This window comes from Lepisosteus oculatus, chromosome 27, assembly GCF_040954835.1.
Source record: "Lepisosteus oculatus isolate fLepOcu1 chromosome 27, fLepOcu1.hap2, whole genome shotgun sequence".
Taxonomy (NCBI): domain Eukaryota; kingdom Metazoa; phylum Chordata; class Actinopteri; order Semionotiformes; family Lepisosteidae; genus Lepisosteus; species Lepisosteus oculatus.
In genome coordinates, this window is record NC_090722.1 from 6,840,696 (window position 1) to 6,861,982 (window position 21,287).

Genomic DNA, 21,287 nt, shown 5'->3' on the forward strand with positions numbered 1-21,287 from the left:
GCCGCCCTGCGCCACGAGCACCCAGAGCCACCCACTGAACACGCGCGCAGCAGCCAGTAACGATACAGGCGCCAGCTCTTCCGGAATGAAAAACCTTTATTGTAGCGGGGTGGGTTGGGGTTACAGATACAGTGACCGTCCTGAGAGGTGCTCCTCCTCCTGGCCTGTCCGTCGTGTCGCCATGGGGACGGCAGCACGAGGCCCCGCGGCGAGGAGCGCGCACTGTGCCAGCGGCCCAGCCCTCCCCGCGCCGGACTGCCGCACAGCGCCACCTAGTGCTGCTTCCTCCGGAACGAACAGCCTGGAGAGAGAGAGAGAGACAGGGCATTCCCACAATGCTTCACATTTATAACCCCCAGCCCTCCACCCACTGGTCTCCCCACTGCTGCAGCGCAGGAGAAATAAAGGTAACATCCCCTTTCTCCTCCTGACACCCACACTGTCGAGATATCAGCTCTTCCTCCACACCGCAGCCCCACAGCAGAGCTGAGGACTGACAACTCTCACTGACAGCACACACACACACTGCAGGAGCCCTGGACAGACACACCAAGTGAACTTTCTCAGATAGTCAGTTGTGTTACCCCTTGAGGAAACCTAGACAGCAGTCTGAGACGGTCCACAGAACTAAGCTTTAAACAGGTACTGAACCCTGAACCCGGAACACACACCGCTCAACACTGACCTTCTGTCAGCCGGGCCTTCCCTCCCGTGGGCTGGCACAGCACTGTGGAGCAGCCCACACACAGCACCACTGTCTGCGCGTGGCTGAACACCGTGGTGATCTTGTAGCATCCTGTAGACAGCAGAGAGCACATCAGCACACTGAACACAGCCCTGCACACAGTCACATGCTCCACTGAGCCAGCAGAGAACACATCAGCACACTGAACACAGCCCTGCACACAGTCACACACTCCACTGAGCCAGCAGAGAACACATCAGCACACTGAACACAGCCCTGCACACAGTCACACATTCCACTGAGCAAGGCCACAGAGCCCATATGACACCAACAGCCCATATACTGCAGCCCCTGCTCAGACAAAAACCAATAGACTCCCCTTACAGATTCCGCCCCGGGCAGTCAGAGAGGCCGGGCTCGGCCCCAGTCCGGGAGGTGGACACACTGACCTGGACACTTGACATCCATGAAGTAGGAGTTGGGGCTCTGGACCAGCCTCTTCTTCTTGTGCTTCCTCTTCTCCTCCTCGGGGGACGGGTGCAACAAGTCTTTCGCGAGCTGCGTGGGCAAGCCGAGAGGGATTAACACCGTGGCCCGGACATCCACGCGTGTAGACAGATCCGTGGAGCCCCCGCTCAGACTGGGCCTCCCAACAGCATAAAGACCCGGAAAGCGGAGCGGAGACTGATCCCGAGCCATCGACCCCACAAGCGAACCCAGAGGCCACAGCACACTGCTGCTGCTGCCCCGCCGTCTACACAGACATAACTGTACCTGCCCTTAACTCCGTGCTAGTTCGATCGTGTCTTTAAAAATACCATGCTGCGTCAAAGCGTCTCTCTCCCACGCCAGCCTCTCCGACAACCCCCAGCCCTGCCCGACTATTCAGCCACACAGTCCTACCCATTAATAACTGCGTTTTATTACACGTAGAACACTCATATTATACCGAATCTCTGTTAATTCGCTCCCCGTCACCCCCCTCCTCACGCATCGCCGTCCCCCATGTGCGCCGCCATCTTGTCCCCGTCTCGATTCCGTAACGCATCTACCTCGCCCGACTTTAGGCTCTAATTTACTTAATTTAAGCGCCCCGAGTTCTAGTCCACCTCTACACAGAACCGCGAAGCTACCCTCGCCTAATCCGGTGCAATTCAACCCAGTTTGTCTCGGTTAGGAAGGGATAAACGCCGTTTTGTAAACGGCACAGACACTCACTGGCATGTTGGCGAGTATGCAGCCTCTGCCGAAAAGAAGGAAGAACCGGAAACACGGGGTTAATATAAACGGGGTGGTCGAGCAGGGGCCGGAAGTGTGGTGTGCAGTGTCACACGGTGTCAGCCATGACAGTAAGGTCACAGTGTGTTAATTGTGGAGTAGCTGCACGTAGTAATAATAATAATTGCTTACACTTGTATAGCGCTTTTCTGGACACTCCACTCAAAGCCCTTTACAGGTAATGGGGATCCCCTCCACCACCACCAATGTGCAGCATCCACCTGGATGATGCGACGGCAGCCATAGTGCGCCAGAACACTCACCACACATCAGCTATCAGTGGGGAGGAGAGCAGAGTAATGAAGCCAATTCATAGAGGGGGATTGTTAGGAGGCCATGATTGGTAAAGGCCGATGGGAAATTTGGCTAGGACACCCCTACTCTTTTCAAGAAGCACCCTGGGATTTTTAATGACCACAGAGAGTCAGGACCTCGGTTTTACGTCTCATCCAAAGGACAGCGCCTGTTTACAGTATAGTGTCCCCGTCACTACACTGGGGCATTAGGACCCACATGAGCCGCAGGGTGAGCACCCCCTGCTGGCCCCACTAACACCTCTTCCAGCAGCAACCTTAGTTTTTCCCAGGAGGTCTCCCCTCCAGGTACTGACCAGGCTCACACCTGCTTAGCTTCAGTGGGTTGCCAGTTGTGAATTGCAGGGTGATATGACTGCTGGCATTGATATGACGTATCTTAATACACATCAGTTATTTTTAAACATTTATTATAACTATCATTCATCCAGTATATAACAGGGCTCATTTTATACTGATTTAATATAATATATATTGTGAAGTTCTTCAGTGTTTTTATACTTGTATTTTACAGCCATTCTCATTTCCTGAGTCAAAAGTCACCAGGTTGAATATTTCTGCATTTTCTGACAAAAACTTTAGTAAAATTGATATGAAGGTCAGTCTTCTGGGGGCAGCATGGTGACGCAGTGGTCACTGGGTTTAATTCCTGACCTGGAGTGTTATCTGCGTTGAGTTTGTGCGTTTTCCTGGTGTTTGTGTGGGTTTCCTTCTATAGTCCAAAGACATGCTGGTGGGTTAACTGGTTTCTGGGAAAACTGGCCCTGGTGTGAGTGTGTGTGTCCTGAGCTGGACCGGTGTCATGTCCAGGGTGTGTCCTGCCCTGAGTCTGTTGCTTGCTGGGATAGACTCCAGCTCTCCTGAAACCCTGTACTGGAAGAAGTGGCGGATTGAAAGATGTAATAATAATAACTGTCAACTCACGTGTCAAGGATCACAAATGAGAGGAGCAATTTGACATTATCTAGCCCATCAGCACTTAGTTATAGGAAGTTCTCTGTTCCCTGTGTTAACAATACTTTTTATGACTTTATGTTCCTGTATGCGATTTCCCGAGACGATATGTGACATTTGTGTTTCACTTTGTGTGTCTCTGATGCCCTTTTGTACACGACACGCCCTGGACGCTTTCCCTCAGGCCCGTTAAAGCCCCTGAAAACCCCTACATCCTTCTCAACAGCCCGAGGTCCTGGGGTCCAGCCGGCGCGCATCCTCCCCGGAGCCCTGCTGGGCCGAGCCGGATAGATGTACTCTACAGCACTGCGGCGAACTAGGCGCGCCGCTACCGACCTGTACCGCTCCTGCTGCGGCCCGGCTGGGACAGAGCCGGAGCGGAGTCTCCCGCAGCGCCCTCTGGCGGCCGCGCTGCTCCTGTGCGCCTCCCGCTCTGCCCTGCTCGCTCCTTCTCTCTCTCCTACGTAACTTCGGGAACTTGGGGAGGAAAAGGAAAGTTTGGGACGAGCAGCGCTTGCGGATCCGGGCCGCCTCCGTGTTGTGGTTGTCGTCGTCTGGGACCGTGCGGCTGGGAGCGCTCACCTGCCGAGCGTGTGGGGCCCCTTTTTCTCGCAAGCGAAACAGCAAAAGGGGAGGATTTTTTGGGGGGTCATTTGAATCGTTTTGTTGGTTTTTTTTTTGTTGTTTCTCCCCAAACCCCGGCGGAGGGGAGGCTGAGAGAGTCGGGCCAGCGGCGAAGCGGAGCGAGTCCGAGTCCACGACCCGGGACGGGCAGATGGCTAAGAAGTACGACTTTCTGTTCAAGCTGCTGCTGATCGGCGACAGCGGGGTGGGCAAGACGTGCCTCATCATCCGGTTCGCGGAGGACAACTTCAACTCCACCTACATCTCCACCATCGGTGAGCGGCCGCGGCTCCGGGCGCCTGGGGCCTTCGCCTGGACCCGGGCTGGACCCGGGCGGAGTGCGGCTCGGTGCTTTGGGGGGGTTCCAGTTAAAACGTTTTTGAGGTCTAACCCGTGTCAAAGGAAGAGAGAGATAGAGAGAGAGGGAGGGAGTCGACCCGGGTCTAACCCGTGTCAAAGGAAGAGAGGGAGGGAGGGAGTCGACCGGGGTCTAACCCGTGTCAAAGGAAGAGAGAGAGGGAGGGAGTCGACCCGGGTCTAACCCGTGTCAAAGGAAGAGAGAGAGGGAGGGAGTCGACCCGGGTCTAACCCGTGTCAAAGGAAGAGAGGGAGGGAGGGAGTCGACCCGGGTCTAACCCGTGTCAAAGGAAGAGAGAGAGGGAGGGAGTCGACCCGGGTCTAACCCGTGTCAAAGGAAGAGAGAGAGGGAGGGAGTCGACCCGGGTCTAACCCGTGTCAAAGGAAGAGAGGGAGGGAGGGAGTCGACCCGGGTCTAACCCGTGTCAAAGGAAGAGAGAGAGAGGGCGTCTGAGGGCACCTGTCCCCTAACAGACCCGGTCAGTGCACACACTGACAGACCAAACTCGCTAACTCACTGTGGTAAACCGTGTATGTACTGTAGTACACTATAACTCACTGTGGTAAACTGTGTATGTACTGTAGTACACTATACCCAGCAGCCATCTCACCCTGCAACTCACAACTGGAACCCACTGAAGCTCAGCAGGTGGGAGCCTGGTCAGTACCTGGATGGGAGACCTCCTGGGAAAAACTAAGGTTGCTGCTGGAAGAGGTGTTAGTGGGGCCAGTGGGGGGCGCTCACCCTGCGGTCCATGTGGGTCCTAATGCCCCAGTATAGTGACGGGGACACTATACTGTAAACAGGCGCTGTCCTTCGGATGAGACGTAAAACCGAGGTCCTGACTCTCTGTGGTCATTAAAAATCCCAGGGTGTTTCTCGAAAAAGAGTAGAGGTGTTGCCCCAGTGTCCTGGGCAAATTTCCCATTGGCCTTTACCAATCATGGCCTCCTAATAACCCCCCACTCTGAACTGGCTCCATCACTCTGCTCTCCTTCCCACTGATAGCTGATGTGTGGTGAGCGTTCTGGCGCACTATGGCTGCCATCGCATCATCCAGGTGGGGCTGCACATTGGTGGTGGTGGAGGGGAGTCCCCATTACCTGTAAAGCGCTTTGAGTGGAGTGTCCAGAAAAGCACTATATAACTGTAAGCAATTATTATTATTATTATAACTCACTGTGGTAAACTGTATGTACTGTACTACACTGTAACTCACTGCAGTGCACTGTATGTACTGTAGGACACTGTAACACACTGTGGTAAACTGGTATACTGTTTACTGTAGTACACTATAACAGTGTGGTAAACTGCGTGGTAAACACACTTGAAAACACTGTGGTAAACTGCGATATATTAGTACACTATAACTCACTGTGGTAAACTGTGTATATACTATAGTACACTATAACACACTGGTAAACTGGTATATACTGTAGTACACTATAATACACTGGTAATCTGGTATATATTGTAGTATACTATAGCACACTGTGGTAAACTGTGGTATTATACTATAGTACACTGTAACTCACTGTGGTAAATAATGGTACATAGTGAATTACACTATAGCACACTGTGGTATATACTGTAGTACACTATAACACTGTGATAAACTGTGGTATATACTGTAGTATGCTATAACACTGTGGTAAACTATGTGGTATATACTGTAATCCACTATGATTCACTGTGGTATGTACTTTAATCCACTATAATTCACTGAGGTAAACTGTGTGGTACAGTATATACTTTAATACTATAACACTGTTAAATGGTATTTACTGAAATACTATAATTCTCTGTGGTAAACTGTGGTGCAGTGTGGTGAACTGTGGTGCAGTGCTGACTGGTGCAGTGTGGTGAACTGTGGTGCAGTGCTGACTGGTGCAATGTGGTGAACTGTGGTACAGTGTGGTGAACTGTGGTACAGTGTGGTGAACTGTGGTATAGTGTGGTGAACTGTGGTACAGTGCTGACTGTGGTATAGTGTGGTGAACTGTGGTATAGTGCTGACTGGTGCAATGTGGTGAACTGTGGTATAGTGTGGTGAACTGTGGTATAGTGCTGACTGTGGTATAGTGTGGTGAACTGTGGTACAGTGTGGTGAACTGTGGTGCAGTGCTGACAGTGGTGCAGTGTGGTGAACTGTGGTACAGTGTGGTGAACTGTGGTACAGTGTGGTGAACTGTGGTGCAGTGCTGACAGTGGTGCAGTGTGGTGAGCTGTGGTACAGTGTGGTGAACTGTGGTGCAGTGCTGACTGTGGTGCAGTGCTGACTGTGGTGCAGTGTGGTGAACTGTGGTGCAGTGCTGACTGTGCTACAGTGCTGACAGTGGTGCAGTGTGGTGAACTGTGGTACAGTGTGGTGAACTGTGGTGCAGTGTGGTGAACCGTCACCACAGCTCTTGGTGTTGATACTGCAGCTGGTGATCCAGCCACACTCCCCGCAGGCTGAACAGCAACAGGTCCTGTCAGTTTGCGGCTCTCCCCTGTTGCAGTAATAACACACAGTGTGATAATTACCGCACACGCCTGGTGACTGTCACTGCCTGTCCCTCCCTCTAACTCTCTCTGACTCCCAACATTCACACTCAAAGAGCTTTATTGGCATGGACAGTGAATTATAGTGTTGACAAAGCATATACAATTAACACAATTTAGAGACATTTACAGTACTAACATGTTATTGGACATTTATATACAACACATAACCATTATTGAGAGACAGGCTCACTGCTCCTCAGGCTGGGACAGGAGATCACACACTGGGCTGCAGCTCTATTGAGTTTCCTCTCCCAGTATGACTGGAAATCGTTCTGATTCTGGCAGGAGTGGGAATTCTGGGATTAGGTTGGTTATTTTGGGGAAGACTGTTTGTCTAATCCCAGAGTATTTCTCCCAGTGCAGTAGAAAGTGCATCTCTGTCTCTACATCTCCCTGCTGGCAGTGGGAGCAGAGCTTGTCCTCTCTGGACAGCCAGGTCTGTCTGTGTCCAGTTTCTCTGTCCAGACTGTGGTCAGTGAGTCTGTACTGGTCAGGGTCTGTTTCTCTTTGCTGTCTCTTACCCTGGTCAGATACTCAGCTTGTGTGTACTGTCTGTTTAGGGTCCTGTAGCATTCCAGTTTGTGGTGTGTGTGTGTGTGTGTGTCCCAGGCTTGTGCTGTGATTGCTTGACTGTGACTGGTGTTGCTGAGGCTGGCTGGTGTCAGTGAGCTTCAGGATCAGCTGGCTGAGGGGCTCTTCTCTGGGCTCAGCAGGGCCTTGTGCTGGAAGGAGCTCTGGTCAGTGTTTCTCAGGAGTGCCCAGTACTTGATTGCTCTCTGCTGTATATTGATTAGTAATGGGTATTGGCCTCATTCAGCCCTGCACAGTGTTAGGAGTTTGTCTCTGCACATGGGGGTATTTGTTACAGGGCTGTGTGTGCAGAGTTTCTATGGGTGTCTGCAATCCTGGCCTGTGACTGGACCCCACACTTCACCAGTGGCTTGGATTACACTGTGAAATATCTGCAGCCAGATCTGTCATGTAGGTGTGATGTTGTAGAGACTCCTAGCAGTGTGGAAAGCCCTGTGTGCCTTCTTCAGTGCCTTCACTGCCAGGCCGAAACTCGCAGACGAGCTGACTGTCAGTGTGAGGTTTGTGTGGCTGGTTGTGCAGCTCTCTCTCCCTCCCTCTGCCAGTCTCTCCTGTGTGTTTGTGTGTGTATATATAAAGCTGGCATGTCAGTACTTGCTGCTGCCTTCAGGGAGTCAGAGAGAATGTGTGTCATGACAGCGTGTGTGTGAGTCAGGACAACTACCTCCCTGTGCTCAGCCCCTCTCTCTGTACATCGGGGTCCCCTCTGTTTATCAGGACTGTGCCCCAGAACCCGCTGCCCTGCTCAGCTACTCAGCCCCTCTCTCTGTATATCGGGGTCCCCTCTGTTCATCAGGACTGCACCCCAGAACCCGCTGCCCTGCTCAGATACTCAGCCCCTCTCTCTGTACATCGGGGTGCCCTCTGTTCGTCAGGACTGCGCCCCAGATTCTCAGCCCTCCTCTCTCTGCAGGGATCGACTTCAAGGTGAAGACAGTGGAGGTCCAGGGGAAGAAGGTGAAGCTGCAAGTCTGGTGAGGCGCCGCCGGCCCACAGTCCAGATGAGGCCCGGTTCTCCTGGCACAGCTGCTCACTGTGTCTCTGTGTGTCTCTCTCTGTGTGTGTGTGTCTGTGTGCAGGGACACTGCTGGGCAGGAGAGGTTCAAAACCATCACTACAGCCTACTACAGGGGAGCCATGGTGAGTCACACACACACATGACACCCTGACACACACACACACACACACACACACACACACACACACACACACACACACACACACACGGCCCCTCGGACAGGGAAGACGAGCTGTGTGACTTGCTGTTGCAGGGGATTATCCTGGTGTACGACATCACGGACGAGAAGTCCTTTGAGAACATTCAGAACTGGATGAAGAGCATCAAGGAGGTGAGAGAGAGAGAGGGAGACAGGAGGAGAGAGGAGAGAGGGAGACAGGAGGAGAGATGAGAGAGGAGAGAGGGAGACAGGAGGAGAGAGGAGGGATTGAGACAGGAGGAGAGAGTGAGACAGGAGGAGAGAGGAGAGAGGGAGACAGGAGGAGAGAGGAGAGAGGGAGACAGGAGGAGAGAGGAGGGATTGAGGGAGGAGGAGAGAGGGAGACAGGAGGAGAGAGGGAGACAGGAGGAGAGAGTGGGACAGGAGGAGAGAGGAGAGAGGGAGACAGGAGGAGAGGGTGAGAGAGGAGGGCGAGGGAGAGAGGGACAGGAGGAGAGAGAGGCAGAGGGATACAAGGGTAGATAGGATAGGGAAAGAGAGGGACAGGAGGAGAGAGGAGGCCGAGGGAGAGAGGGACAGGAGGAGAGAGGAGGGCGAGGGAGAGAGGGACGGGAGGAGAGAGGAGGGTGAGGGAGAGAGGGATGGGAGGAGAGAGGAGAGAGGAGAGAGAGGCAGAGGGATACAAGGGTAGAGGAGAGGGTGAGCCAACAAGCTGCAAGCTTTGACTCTCGTCTTTTATTCCCAGAATGCCTCAGCAGGGGTCAGCAGGATGTTGCTTGGCAACAAATGTGACATTGAGGCCAAGAGGAAGGTCTCCAAGGAAACGGGGGAAAAGGTGAGACTTATCAGACCATGTCCAATCACAGCTCAGCATGTCGGCAGTGGCTTTGCTCTGTGTGTCTGACTGTGCGGTAGTACAGTAACAACACTGCTGTGTCTGTCTGACTGTGCGGTAGTACAGTAACAACACTGCTGTGTCTGTCTGACTGTGCGGTAGTACAGTAACAGCACTGCTGTGTCTGTCTGACTGTGCGGTAGTACAGTAACAACACTGCTGTGTCTGTCTGACTGTGCGGTAGTACAGTAACAACACTGCTGTGTCTGTCTGACTGTGCGGTAGTACAGTAACAACACTGCTGTGTCTGCAGCTGGCCAAGGATCACGGAATCCGGTTCTTCGAGACGAGCGCCAAGTCCAGCATCAATGTGGAGGAGGTGAGTGTCCAGCTGGCAGCCGTCTGTCTGTCCGCCTGTCCAGATGTGACCTTTGCCCCTCACACTGTCCCTGCTCTCTCCAGGCGTTCATCGCTCTGGCTGGGGATATCCTGCTGAAGACCGGGAAGAGACCAGTGAGTACCGGGAGCAACACTCCCTGAGTACTGACTGTGCTGTAGTACTGATACTGATTGATACTGTACTGTACTGTAGTCACTGATACTGACTGATACAGATTGATACTGATACTGCCTGTACTGTAGACTGATACTGCCTGTACTGTACACTGATACTGACTGATACAGATTGATACTGATACTGCCTGTACTGTAGACTGATACTGACTGATACAGATTGATACTGATACTGCCTGTACTGTAGACTGATACTGCCTGTACTGTACACTGATACTGACTGATACAGATTGATACTGATACTGCCTGTACTGTAGACTGATACTGACTGATACAGATTGATACTGATACTGCCTGTACTGTAGACTGATACTGACTGATACTGATACTGCCTGTACTGTACACTGATACTGACTGATACAGATACTGCCTGTACTGTACACTGATACTGACTGATACTGATACTTCCTGTACTGTAGACTGATACTGACTGATGCTGCCTGTTCCGTACACTGATACTGACTGTGCTGTAGGCTGATACTGTCTGTACTGTACACAGATACTGCCTGTACTGATAGTGATTGATACTGACTGTACTGTAGTCTGATACAGATTGATACTGATACTGTCTGTACTGTACACAGATACTGCCTGTACTGATAGTGATTGATACTGCCTGTACTGTACACTGATACTGACTGATACTGATACTGCCTGTACTGTACACAGATACTGCCTGTACTGATAGTGATTGATACTGCCTGTACTGTACACTGATACTGACTGATACTGATACTGCCTGTACTGTACACTGATACTGACTGTGGTACAGTACAATATACTCCTGTCTAATATAGAATTGTCTCTGTGTTTCCAGGGCGCAGGAGGTCGGGAGGTGCATCTGAACACCACAGAGAAAAAGGCGTCCAAATGCTCGTTACTCTAATGAGGAAATTCTGGAGGGGAATGGGGTTAACAGGGTCACTGCTGGACGGACAGACAGAAAGACTGAGTGACTGGGATACCAACCTAGGACTGCTACTTTATACATACCCTCTATTGAAGAGCCACCTACACACTATAAATACCCTATAGGGAAGAGCTTCCTCAACACACTATAAATACCCTATAGAGAAGAGCTTCATGAACACACTATAAATACCCTATAGAGAAGAGTCTCCGACACACTATAAATACCCTATAGAGAAGAGCTTCCTCAACACACTATAAATACCCTATAGAGAAGAGCTTCCTCAACACACTACAAATACCCTATAGAGAAGAGCTTCCTCAACACACTATAAATACCCTATAGAGAAGAGCTTCCTCAACACACTATAAATACCCTATAGAGAAGAGCTTCCTCAACACACTATAAATACCCTATAGGGAAGAGCTTCCTCAACACACTATAAATACCCTATAGAGAAGAGTCTCCGACACACTATAAATACCCTATAGAGAAGAGCTTCCTCAACACACTATAAATACCCTATAGAGAAGAGCTTCCTCAACACACTATAAATACCCTATAGAGAAGAGCTTCCTCAACACACTATAAATACCCTATAGGGAAGAGCTTCCTCAACACACTATAAATACCCTATAGAGAAGAGCTTCCTCAACACACTATAAATACCCTATAGAGAAGAGCTTCCTCAACACACTATAAATACCCTATAGGGAAGAGCTTCCTCAACACACTATAAATACCCTATAGAGAAGAGTCTCCGACACACTATAAATACCCTATAGAGAAGAGCTTCCTCAACACACTATAAATACCCTATAGAGAAGAGTCTCCGACACACTATAAATACCCTATAGAGAAGAGCTTCCTCAACACACTATAAATACCCTATAGAGAAGAGCTTCCTCAACACACTATAAATACCCTATAGAGAAGAGCTTCATGAACACACTATAAATACCCTGTAGAGAAGAGCTTCATGAACACACTATAAATACCCTATAGAGAAGAGCTTCATGAACACACTATAAATACCCTATAGGGAAGAGCTTCCTCAACACACTATAAATACCCTATAGAGAAGAGCTTCCTCAACACACTATAAATACCCTATAGAGAAGAGCTTCATGAACACACTATAAATACCCTGTAGAGAAGAGCTTCATGAACACACTATAAATACCCTATAGAGAAGAGCTTCATGAACACACTATAAATACCCTATAGGGAAGAGCTTCCTCAACACACTATAAATACCCAATAGAGAAGAGCTTCCTCAACACACTATAAATACCCTATAGAGAAGAGTCTCCGACACACTTTAAATACCCTATAGAGAAGAGTCTCCGACACACTATAAATACCCTATAGAGAAGAGCTTCATGAACACACTATAAATACCCTATAGGGAAGAGCTTCATGAACACACTATAAATACCCAATAGAGAAGAGTCTCCGACACACTATAAATACCCTATAGAGAAGAGCTTCATGAACACACTATAAATACCCTATAGAGAAGAGAAAAGTCTCGTACACACACTATAAATACCCTGTAGAGAAGAGCTTCCTAAACACCCTGTAGAGAAGACAGCTGTAAACACACTATAAATACCCTACAGAGATAAGTATCCTATACACACTATAAATACCCTATAGAGAAGAGTCTCCGACACACTATAAATGCCCAATAGAGAAGAGCTTCCTCAACACACTATAAATACCCTGTAGAGAAGAGTGCTGTAAACACACTATAAATACCCTACAGAGATAAGTATCCTATACACACTACAAATACCCTATAGAGAAGAGCCTCCTAAACACAGTATGGAGAACCTGTTACACACACACACTATACAGTAAATACCCTACAGAGAGGAGTATCCTACACACGCTATAAATACCCAATAAAGAAGTCTCCTGCTCACATTATAAATATCCTATAGAGAAGAGTTTCCAAAACACTATATTTATCATATAGGGAAGAGTCTCCTGCACACTATAAATACCCTATAGAGAAGAGTCTCCTACACACTAAAAATACCCTATAGAGAAGAGCTTCATAAACACTATATTTCTCCTATAGAGTGGAGTCTCCTACACAAACTACCTTTTAGAGAAGAGTCATACACACGTCAGGTATCAATCTCGGCTTTAAGGTTCAGAATTTGCTCGAATTAGTGGCTCTGCTGCACGTCTGTAATGTTTTTTCCGGGCTTTCTAAGGTGTCAGATATATCAGAAGCCCACAGATACGGTGCAGGGGAGACTGTAGCCCGTGTTGTGTTCGTGGGGGTTGGTTTCGTGACAGGGCAGTGCGGTGAGGTGCGAGAGGCGCCCTGATCCGATCGCTGTGAGAGGAGTCTGTACACGGCAGTCCACAGGACCAAGACAGCATTCCCGACGGCGCGCTGGGGAATGGGGACAGGATATCCTCAGGGATGCTGGCCTGGGCATCCTGACGGACGTTTCTGCGGGAATTCTGTAGGATGGTGTTTTCTGTTGGACTGTGTTTGTGTTTGCTTGGACGTACTGCCCAGCAGCTCTGTGTACTTATGTTCTTCACTGTGTCCCAGTGAGGCTGAGAGTGGGTGGGTTTATCCTGTAAGTGACTGGAGGTGAGAGGCTGGAGCGACGTGGGTTGGTATGTTAGAGACTGTGTCGACAAACACTGATGGATATGCTGAGACTGAGTGACACACTGTCTAATAGTGATTAGCTGGCTGTGAGTGATGACATTAAGTGATTGACAAGCTGAATGAAGGTTTGAAACACCGATTGGCTGACACTGAGTGATTGAGAGTCTGGGTGACGCACTGATTGGCCGACACTAAGTGATTGACGGCCTGAAACACCAATGGGCTAACACTGAGTGGCTGAGGGTCTGACTGACACACTGATTGGCTGACACTGAGTGATTGACAGTGGTGCAGACTGGCAGACAGTGGCGCTCAGAGTGACCAGCACTGACCCTGACAGATGAACTGTGCGTTGTACATGCAACTACACAACACTTCTAGCTTCACACTCGTTAAGAGACCACATTTTTGGCACTTTCTTTGCACTGTCTAGTATTAGGGAACACTTACCATCGTCTGTCTCTGTATTTAATCTGTATTTTTCATGTGGAAACTGCTGTCTTTTTCCAAGGGGAATGGCTAGACATCCCCTTCCATTTAAACCTACACATGAAAATAAATAAAGCATTTGTGTAGCAGTTTCAGTGTAGCTGTTTTATTGCACAGAGTCAGTATTGAGAACTGAGTGCACCTTTTCTGAACCTCTACAAATCCTACCGAGTTGCACTGACGGGTAACCTAAATTAACTTGAAAAACTACAGCTCCCATGATGACCTTGGATGACACCAGGAAGCGGATGCTAAGGTTCTATATCCCGCCTCCTCTCGTCTTTCTACTGGGCCATGAATTCCCAGCACTCACGCCGGATGGAGCAGCGCGATTGGCCGGGATCGCCCAAGGGGCGTGGCCCTGGCTCTTCCGGATACAAGGGCTGGACGAGCGAAGTCATGTGGTTTTCTGGAGGGTTATTTAAAATGGCTGAGGAAGTGTCTGGGGGGGGAAAAACTCCATTAAAAAAAATAAATAAAACCGTAACGCTCCAGGAAGCCGTTTTGTCCTGAGGAAGACGCTCGGAGGGATGGGGGCTGCCGTGTTTCTCGGCTGCGTCTTCACCGCCTTCGGGCCGAGTTTCGCCCTGTTCGTGTTCACGGTGGGCGCCGATCCGCTGCGGGTCATCGCGCTGGTCGCGGGGTGAGTCGGCTGGCGAGTCCTGCCGTTTCATTCGCGACATTTCTGATCTGCTGATCCCTATTTCTCCTGTCTTATCTATCTCTCTCTCCTGTCTGTCTGTGGCTCCTCTATCTCCTCTTCCTCCTGTCTCCTCTCCCTCTGGTCTCTTTCTCCTCTCCCTCCTGTCTGTCTGTCTCTCTCCTCTCCCTGCTTCCTCCTGTCTCTTCCCCCCACAGTATGTTTTTTTGGCTCCTCTCTGTGCTCCTGTCCTCGGCGCTGTGGTTCACCGCAGTGCAGCTGACTGACCAGGGCGACCCCAAGCTGCAGTACCTCCTCCTCGCCACAGGGGCGGCGCTGTCCGTGCTGCTGCAGGAGCTCTCCCGCCTGACCTGCTACGTGCTGCTCAAGTGAGTGGGAAGGCTGGCTGGCTGTCCGTCTGTCTGTCAGGCTGGGAGTCCCCCTCTCACTCCGGCTCGTCTCCTTGTCCCCCTCAGGAAGGCGGGGGAGGGCCTGGCTGCCTCCCGACGGGGGGACCAGCGCCCCCTCTCTCCGCAGCAGACGGCGTACGGTAGGGTGCCTCCCTGTGTCTCCCCGGGGCTCTCTGGGGGCCTGGGGGTGGAGTGGCCTCACCTGTCCCTCTCCCTGCCCCCCGCAGTGTGCGGCCTGTCCTTCGGGATGGCCAGCGGCGCCTTCTCCCTGGCCGGTGTGCTGGCGGCCAGCCTGGGGCCGGGCGTGCCGGGAATCCATGGAGACTCGGCGCACTTCTTCATGGTGTCGGGTACGAGTGGGCTGGGCGGGGGCAGAGCCAGGTGGGGTGGGCAGGGTAAGTGGGGCCTGGTGGGCCTGGGCAGAGTGGGCGGGGTCTGGTAGAGCTGGGCTGGGTGGGCGGGGTCTAGTTTGAGCGGGGGCGGAGCTGGGTAGTGTGGGCGGGGTCTAGTTTGAGTGGAGGCGGAGCTGGGCAGGATGGGTGGGGTCTAGTTTGAGCAGGGGTGGAGCTGGGTAGTGTGGGCGGGGTCTAGTTTGAGCGGAGGCGGAGCTGGGTGGGGTGGGCGGGGTCCGGTGAACCGGGCAGGGCGGGGCTTGACTGCCTTGTCTCCCCAGCGCTGCAGGCCCTGTGCGCGCCCCTCCTGCACGCCTGCTGGGCCGTGGTGCTGGCCGAGGCCTGGGAGCGGCGCCGGCCCGGGGCGGGGCTGGGCGTGGTCGCCGCGCACCTGCTGGCCAGCGGGCTGGTGAGAGCCGCCGGGTCCGGCCGCCGACTCGCCGGCACAGCTGGATGAACGCACCCGCGAGACTCTCTCTCTCTCCCCCCCCCAGAGCTTCCTGAACCCGCGGTACGAGTACAGCCTCCCTCTGCTGTCCGTCCTGACGGTGGCCATGGCGGCGTGGGTGTGGCTGACAGTGGGCGGGGCCTGGCGCCATCGAGGTCTTTTCATTTCTTTTTTCCAGACCCCAGCAGAGCACTAACTGCAGTTAAATCATGAATTCATTAAACCATTCTCTCTTCTTCCCTCCCCTCTTAGGTGAGCGCTCAGTGAGGGACCAGGCAGTTCTGTACTCTGCCATCCTGAATGCTGTGGACCACTGATGCAATACCAACAGCAGCCTGAAAGGGGGCGCCACTGAGACACGTCCAACTGTGTGTGTGTGTGAGGGATACCAGCCTGTGGTAGAGAACAGCAAGAGAACTGGAGAACAGATGGGTTTGTTCCGGAAAAATGCCCTTCCCTTCCTCTCTCTTGTCGTGTCTGGTTGCCTCTGTATTTATATTTGAACCCTGGGGTGCGCTGACCTCAGTGGGAGGGGGGGGTTGGGCAAGGACTGACTTGTTTCCATGGAAACGGCAGGCTGTGTCCTGGATCCCTGAACCTGTGTGTGACGTGGGATAATTCTGTGAAATGCCACCTAATATATACGTGAATAAAAATGGAATATAAGAAGAGCTGAGTTCCTGCTGATTAATCCACCTGTGAATTACTGTAACAATCAGTTGAGTCTGAGTATTAAAATAATTTGTAGGGGTCATGTAACCTTCAGGAGGAGGTTGATGCAGTCATCCAGTTCCTAATCCCCTCCTCCCAGTGAGGTGTCGCAGGGGAGACAAAGTCTGTCCTGGACACACGCTGGACAGGATCCCAGTCCACAGCAGGTCAGACATGCACACACACCTTGTTTCAGAACAACTCAGCTGCCCATATGTCTTCAGCCTTCCACAGGACACCTGAGCAGCTGTGGGAAATCCATGCAAACACAGGGGGACCATACAGACTCCACCCAGACGGCACCCCCAGGACAGGAATCGAACCCCGGGCCCCAGCAATGCTGACCCTGCGATCCCTAGACCTGTTGGCATCTCCTCGCCATGCTGCTGCAATTCAACCCAACCCGCTTTTTTTTAAAATAGACATTTTATATTGTAGAAAAACAATACCCCATCGTAACAAACACACGAGACAAATGGGCGAGCGGTCGCACTGTCCCGCTGGTCCGACACCGAGCCTCAGGGGACAGTCCTGCTCCTGTCCATCTGCCCACCCGCCGGGGGAGGGGGGGGTCGGCAGCGTGGAGGGGCTCCCTGGGGCGTCCGGCTCAGAGCCATCATCGCAGTGTCCGCAGAGCGCTGAGCTCGCGCCCAGGGCCTTGTGATGGGAGGGCAGGTAGTTCAGCTCGGCGGCGCCCCCTTGTGGCCGGGGGGAAGGAGGGGTGACCTCGGGGCCGGGCCGAGGCGCTCACTCTCACTCTCTCTCACCGAGCCCTTGCCCAGGCAGGAGTTCAGGCTGCTCGTTCACGTGATTTAACAACAGTTAACGGTTACTCTGAAATCGATCTCGGATCATTTCTTTACAGGATTTCAGCGCGGTCGGTGCCAGTTTCATTAGAGTACGGCACAGGAACAAACCAGAGGCTTTCCCGGAAGGCCCCCCGACTCCCGGTGGGAATTCTGTCCCGGATCGGAAGCAGCAGACAGTGGCATGTGCGTGGAGACGGGGGGCTCCTCTGTGGTTTTCCCTTTGTGTTCTTTCTTGTGCCAGTGATTTGAAATTTTAATATCGAAGACAAAAAAAAAGTCTCTTTCACCCATCCTCCACCCCTCTTCATCTCTCTAACCCACTCTCTCTCCCCCTACATCCAACTGTCTCCCTCTGTCTCCCTCCACCCCACTCCCCCTCTATCCCCACTTCCACTCTCGGCATCCCGCAGTCTCCCTCGCTATCCTGCTCTATCCCTCCGTCTCGCTCACACTCTCCCTCAGATCCTTCCTGAGGCTCAGTCTCTTCAGGGTCTCGTACCCCAGCACCACGGCCAGTGAGGAGGGGGCGACAGAGAGCAGGCGGGCAGACAGCCCCTTGACAAGCCCCCTCGGGCCCTCCTCTCGCACCAGCTGTCCCAGAGTCCGCAGCACAGAGCGTCCACCCTCCACCTGAGAGAGAGGGGTTCATACAGACACACTGACCGACTGGACACTCCAGTACATTAACACTGCACTGAGAGAGAGGGGTTCATACAGACACACTGACTGGACACTCCAGTACATTAACACTGCACTGAGAGAGAGGGGTTCATACAGACACACTGACTGACTGGACACTCCAGTACATTAACACTGCACTGAGAGAGAGGGGTTCATACAGACACACTGACTGGACACTCCAGTACATTAACACTGCACTGAGAGAGAGGGGTTCATACAGACACACTGACTGGACACTCCAGTACATTAACACTGCACTGAGAGAGAGGGGTTCATACAGACACACTGACTGGACACAGAGGTGGTCGTGCACTCTCGTACCTGCAGCCGGGCCCGCACCACGTCCATGGGGTTGGTGAGGGTGGCGGCGGTGATGGCGGCCAGGGGTCCAGACACAGCCTGCAGCGCCAGGAGGGGCACCTGGGAGGGGGCCAGCCTGGACAGGCGCTCTGAGGGGCGAGAGGTCGGGGTGAGCCCCCCCCCACAGGATATAGCGCCCCACCCCCGCCCCCCCCGGCGCCCTCACTCACCAGTGTAGAAGTGATAGAAGGGCCACCAGATGGCGCTGTTGGGGATGTAGGTGAGCAGAGAGGCCAGGTAGCCGCGGTAGAAGCCGCGCACCCCGTCGGCGCGCAGGACCTGCCCCACGATGTCCCGCGTCTGCCCCAGCCCGAAGCGGGGCGCCCCCGGGCCGGCCGGCGCCCGCACGGTGAAGCGCCCACCGGCGCCCCCTGCTGCCGGCCCCTGGCCCTGCATCATCAGGTGCTGGGAGACGACGTCGATGGGCACGGTCAGCGTCTGCGAGACCAGCGAGGCGGCCGCGCCCGCCAGCAGCGACTTGAGCGCGTTGCTGCCCGTGTGGCGGCCCGCCAGCTGGCGCGTCAGCTCGTAGGCCGTGACGTAGCCCTGCCCCGCCAGCAGCGTCAGCGAGTTGGGCAGGAAGCCGCGGTACAGGCCGCCGGGGCCCTCCCGCCGCACGATCTTCACGAAGGCGTCCGCCGTGCCCGCGTACAGGGCGGAGCCGCGCTGCACCTGCAGCCGCGTGCGGATCAGCGCCAGCGGGTACACCGCCGCCCGCACCAGCAGCGCCATGGCCACGCCCAGCGCGTAGAAGCGCCGCTTGTCCAGGTGCTGCCACTCGATGATGGGCACGCCGCCCTCCGAGGAGAGGGAGGGGGGCACCGAAAGGGCGAAGGAGGAGGGGAGACGGGGGGGAGAGGAGACGGGAGGAGGAGGGACAGAGGGAGAGGAGAGAGGAGAAACAAAGGGAGAGGAGACAGGAGGGGAGACAGGAGGAGGAGAAACAGAGGGAGAGTAGAGAGAGGAGGAGAGAGGGGGAGGAGAGACAGAGGGAGGGGAGAGAGGAGGAGGAGAAACAGAGGGAGAGTAGAGAGAGGGAGAGGAGAGAGGAGGAGGAGGAGAGACAGAGGGAGGGGAGAGAGGAGGAGAGACAGGGGGAGGGGAGAGAGGAGGAGGAGAGACAGAGGGAGGGGAGAGAGGAGGAGAGACAGGGGGAGAGGAGAGAGGAGGAGAGACAGGGGGAGAGGAGAGAGGAGGAGGAGAGACAGAGGGAGGGGAGAGAGGAGGAGGAGAGACAGAGGGAGGGGAGAGAGGAGGAGGAGAGACAGAGGGAGGGGAGGACAGAAAGGCAGGGAGAGAGGAGGAGGACACAGAAAGGCTGGAGACTGCATCAGAGGAGGGGAGCCTGTTCCCAAACAGGGCCTGGCAGGAGAAGGCGGTGCTGGGGATGGGAGAGCGAGACAGAGGCTCCTTGGCCACCGGCTGGCAGGAGGCGCCGGTCATGACGGACTGGCAGGGCCCAGGGCGTGCCGGAGTGGGCGGGTCTAAGGAGGCACGACACGAGTTCATTGGTCCTCCAGAGAACACGTGGCCCCTGATTGGTGGAGCAGAGGAAGGCGGAGGCCGGGTGGGGATTGGTGGAAATGCTGGGACCAGCTGTAAGGTGATTGGCCAGGAGGGTCAGTCTTCCATTGCAGCCTACAAACTGGACCAACACGAACAAACACGAACCGATTAATCACAGCTCGGGGGCAGGCACCGCCGACACGTGTTGCAGTCTAACAAGCTGCTTGTTGCGCTTAATAGGAATCAGTGCAAAAACGTGCACGAAACGGAGCCTGCGCGCCGCCGCGACCAGCACAAGCGGCGCCGTTCACGCGTGGGCTACCGCTGTGGGCAGAAAGGAGAGACGCCCCGCACGCGTGGTGGAAGTGGCGGATCTCTCCCTTCTGCTCTACAGCGTGTCCCCAGCCTGTCCGTGTGCACACAGCGAGCAGCTGGCCGTGCAGTAATGGCAACAGTAATAACAATAAGGACAGCGGTCTGCAGGGCAGGGCTGTCGGCTCACCCGCGCTCTCTGTGGCCGCTCCGGGACCCGCGCCGCCGAGCGGGGGCACAGGCCATGCTCCGGGCTGCAGCCAGGACACCCCCGCGCCAGCGCCGCTGGGGGGGCGTGGTGGGCACGGCGCGGCGAGTCTGCAGGAGTCCGGACAGGGGCCGCGGAGCGCCAGCGACCCGCACGGCTGCGCTTTGCAGGCCCGGGCCAGGCGCAGGCATTAAAACACCCCGTTATTCTCCCCGACTTCTGGCTGTGGTGGTTGTTGTTGTTCAGGGCTTTGTTATCTCGTACCGTCCCAGCCGTCCTTCCTGCTCCACTCACTTCCCTATGCCCGTGTCCTCGCTCTCTCTCGCAATCAACAAACACGCGACGCCCCGCCCACCCCCTCCCTCGGCCAATCGCCATCCGAGACGAGCCGACCATGCGGCTTGACTGACGGGCGCTCTGGCCAACGGAAACGCAGAGGAAATACCCCCCCGCCCCCTAACAAGCGAGTTTGCGCCGAGCCGTTTGTTTTTTCGAGCTCGATCTTCAAGCCGAGAGGGGAGGAGGGCGGCCAGCCTGGTTTCATACAGCGCCCTCGGAACCCGTCATCTCCAATCTGTAAAACCACAGTGCACTAGAAAATGGCGAAACTAGAAGCCCGATCCGATCCGGAAGATAAGCCCCGAACCAGATTTCCGAAAGGCACGTTTCCAGGCCAGATCCCTGATTGCATGTGAAGAGGTGTTACAGAACCGGGGGCACACAGGACACCCCCAATCAGCACAGTCAGGCCTGGGGAGGGGGGGTTGAGAGATAGATACTGCGGTGCTGTTCTGCGCATGGCCATGAACCCGAAAAGATGTAAAACCAACTGGAAG

At 53.8% G+C, this 21,287-nt stretch overlaps 4 protein-coding genes across 8 annotated transcripts; 2 read left to right on the forward strand and 2 right to left on the reverse strand.

The window, feature by feature from the left end:
* Positions 1-78: 78 nt before the first annotated feature.
* On the reverse strand, positions 79-1,980 carry LOC102684373 (small ribosomal subunit protein eS27). The gene is made up of 4 exons (XM_015368815.2): positions 1,904-1,980; positions 1,135-1,243; positions 686-796; positions 79-301 (listed from the first exon to the last, which is right to left on the reverse strand). The coding sequence occupies exons 1-4, from the start codon at positions 1,907-1,909 to the stop codon at positions 273-275; spliced, it is 255 nt and encodes an 84-aa protein (XP_015224301.2). The 5' UTR covers positions 1,910-1,980; the 3' UTR covers positions 79-272.
* LOC138225390 (uncharacterized) lies at positions 321-14,063 on the forward strand. The gene is made up of 9 exons (XM_069185496.1): positions 321-407; positions 3,458-4,130; positions 8,265-8,325; positions 8,431-8,491; positions 8,623-8,700; positions 9,275-9,364; positions 9,678-9,743; positions 9,827-9,877; positions 10,755-14,063. Exons 1-9 carry the CDS (start codon positions 336-338, stop codon positions 10,821-10,823), a joined length of 1,221 nt encoding a protein of 406 aa, XP_069041597.1. The 5' UTR covers positions 321-335; the 3' UTR covers positions 10,824-14,063.
* Positions 14,064-14,199: 136 nt separating this feature from the next.
* Positions 14,200-16,533, forward strand: LOC102683973 (gamma-secretase subunit APH-1A-like). 5 transcript variants are annotated; one of them, XM_015336445.2, is made up of 7 exons: positions 14,209-14,617; positions 14,833-15,003; positions 15,091-15,164; positions 15,252-15,374; positions 15,698-15,825; positions 15,911-16,019; positions 16,117-16,533. In XM_015336445.2, the coding sequence occupies exons 1-7, from the start codon at positions 14,505-14,507 to the stop codon at positions 16,179-16,181; spliced, it is 783 nt and encodes a 260-aa protein (XP_015191931.1). In that variant the 5' UTR covers positions 14,209-14,504; the 3' UTR covers positions 16,182-16,533. The 5 variants fall into 5 exon arrangements, with proteins under 5 accessions (XP_015191934.2, XP_069041613.1, XP_015191932.2 ...); XM_069185511.1 differs by having other exon boundaries at positions 14,207-14,617; positions 15,091-15,374; XM_015336448.2 differs by lacking the exon at positions 15,911-16,019 and having other exon boundaries at positions 14,200-14,617; positions 15,091-15,374.
* LOC107080098 (solute carrier family 25 member 44-like) lies at positions 16,517-20,789 on the reverse strand. The gene is made up of 4 exons (XM_069185480.1): positions 20,434-20,789; positions 18,596-20,070; positions 18,387-18,514; positions 16,517-18,014 (listed from the first exon to the last, which is right to left on the reverse strand). The coding sequence occupies exons 2-4, from the start codon at positions 19,932-19,934 to the stop codon at positions 17,814-17,816; spliced, it is 1,668 nt and encodes a 555-aa protein (XP_069041581.1). The 5' UTR covers positions 19,935-20,070; positions 20,434-20,789; the 3' UTR covers positions 16,517-17,813.
* Between the last annotated feature and the right edge of the window lie 498 nt (positions 20,790-21,287).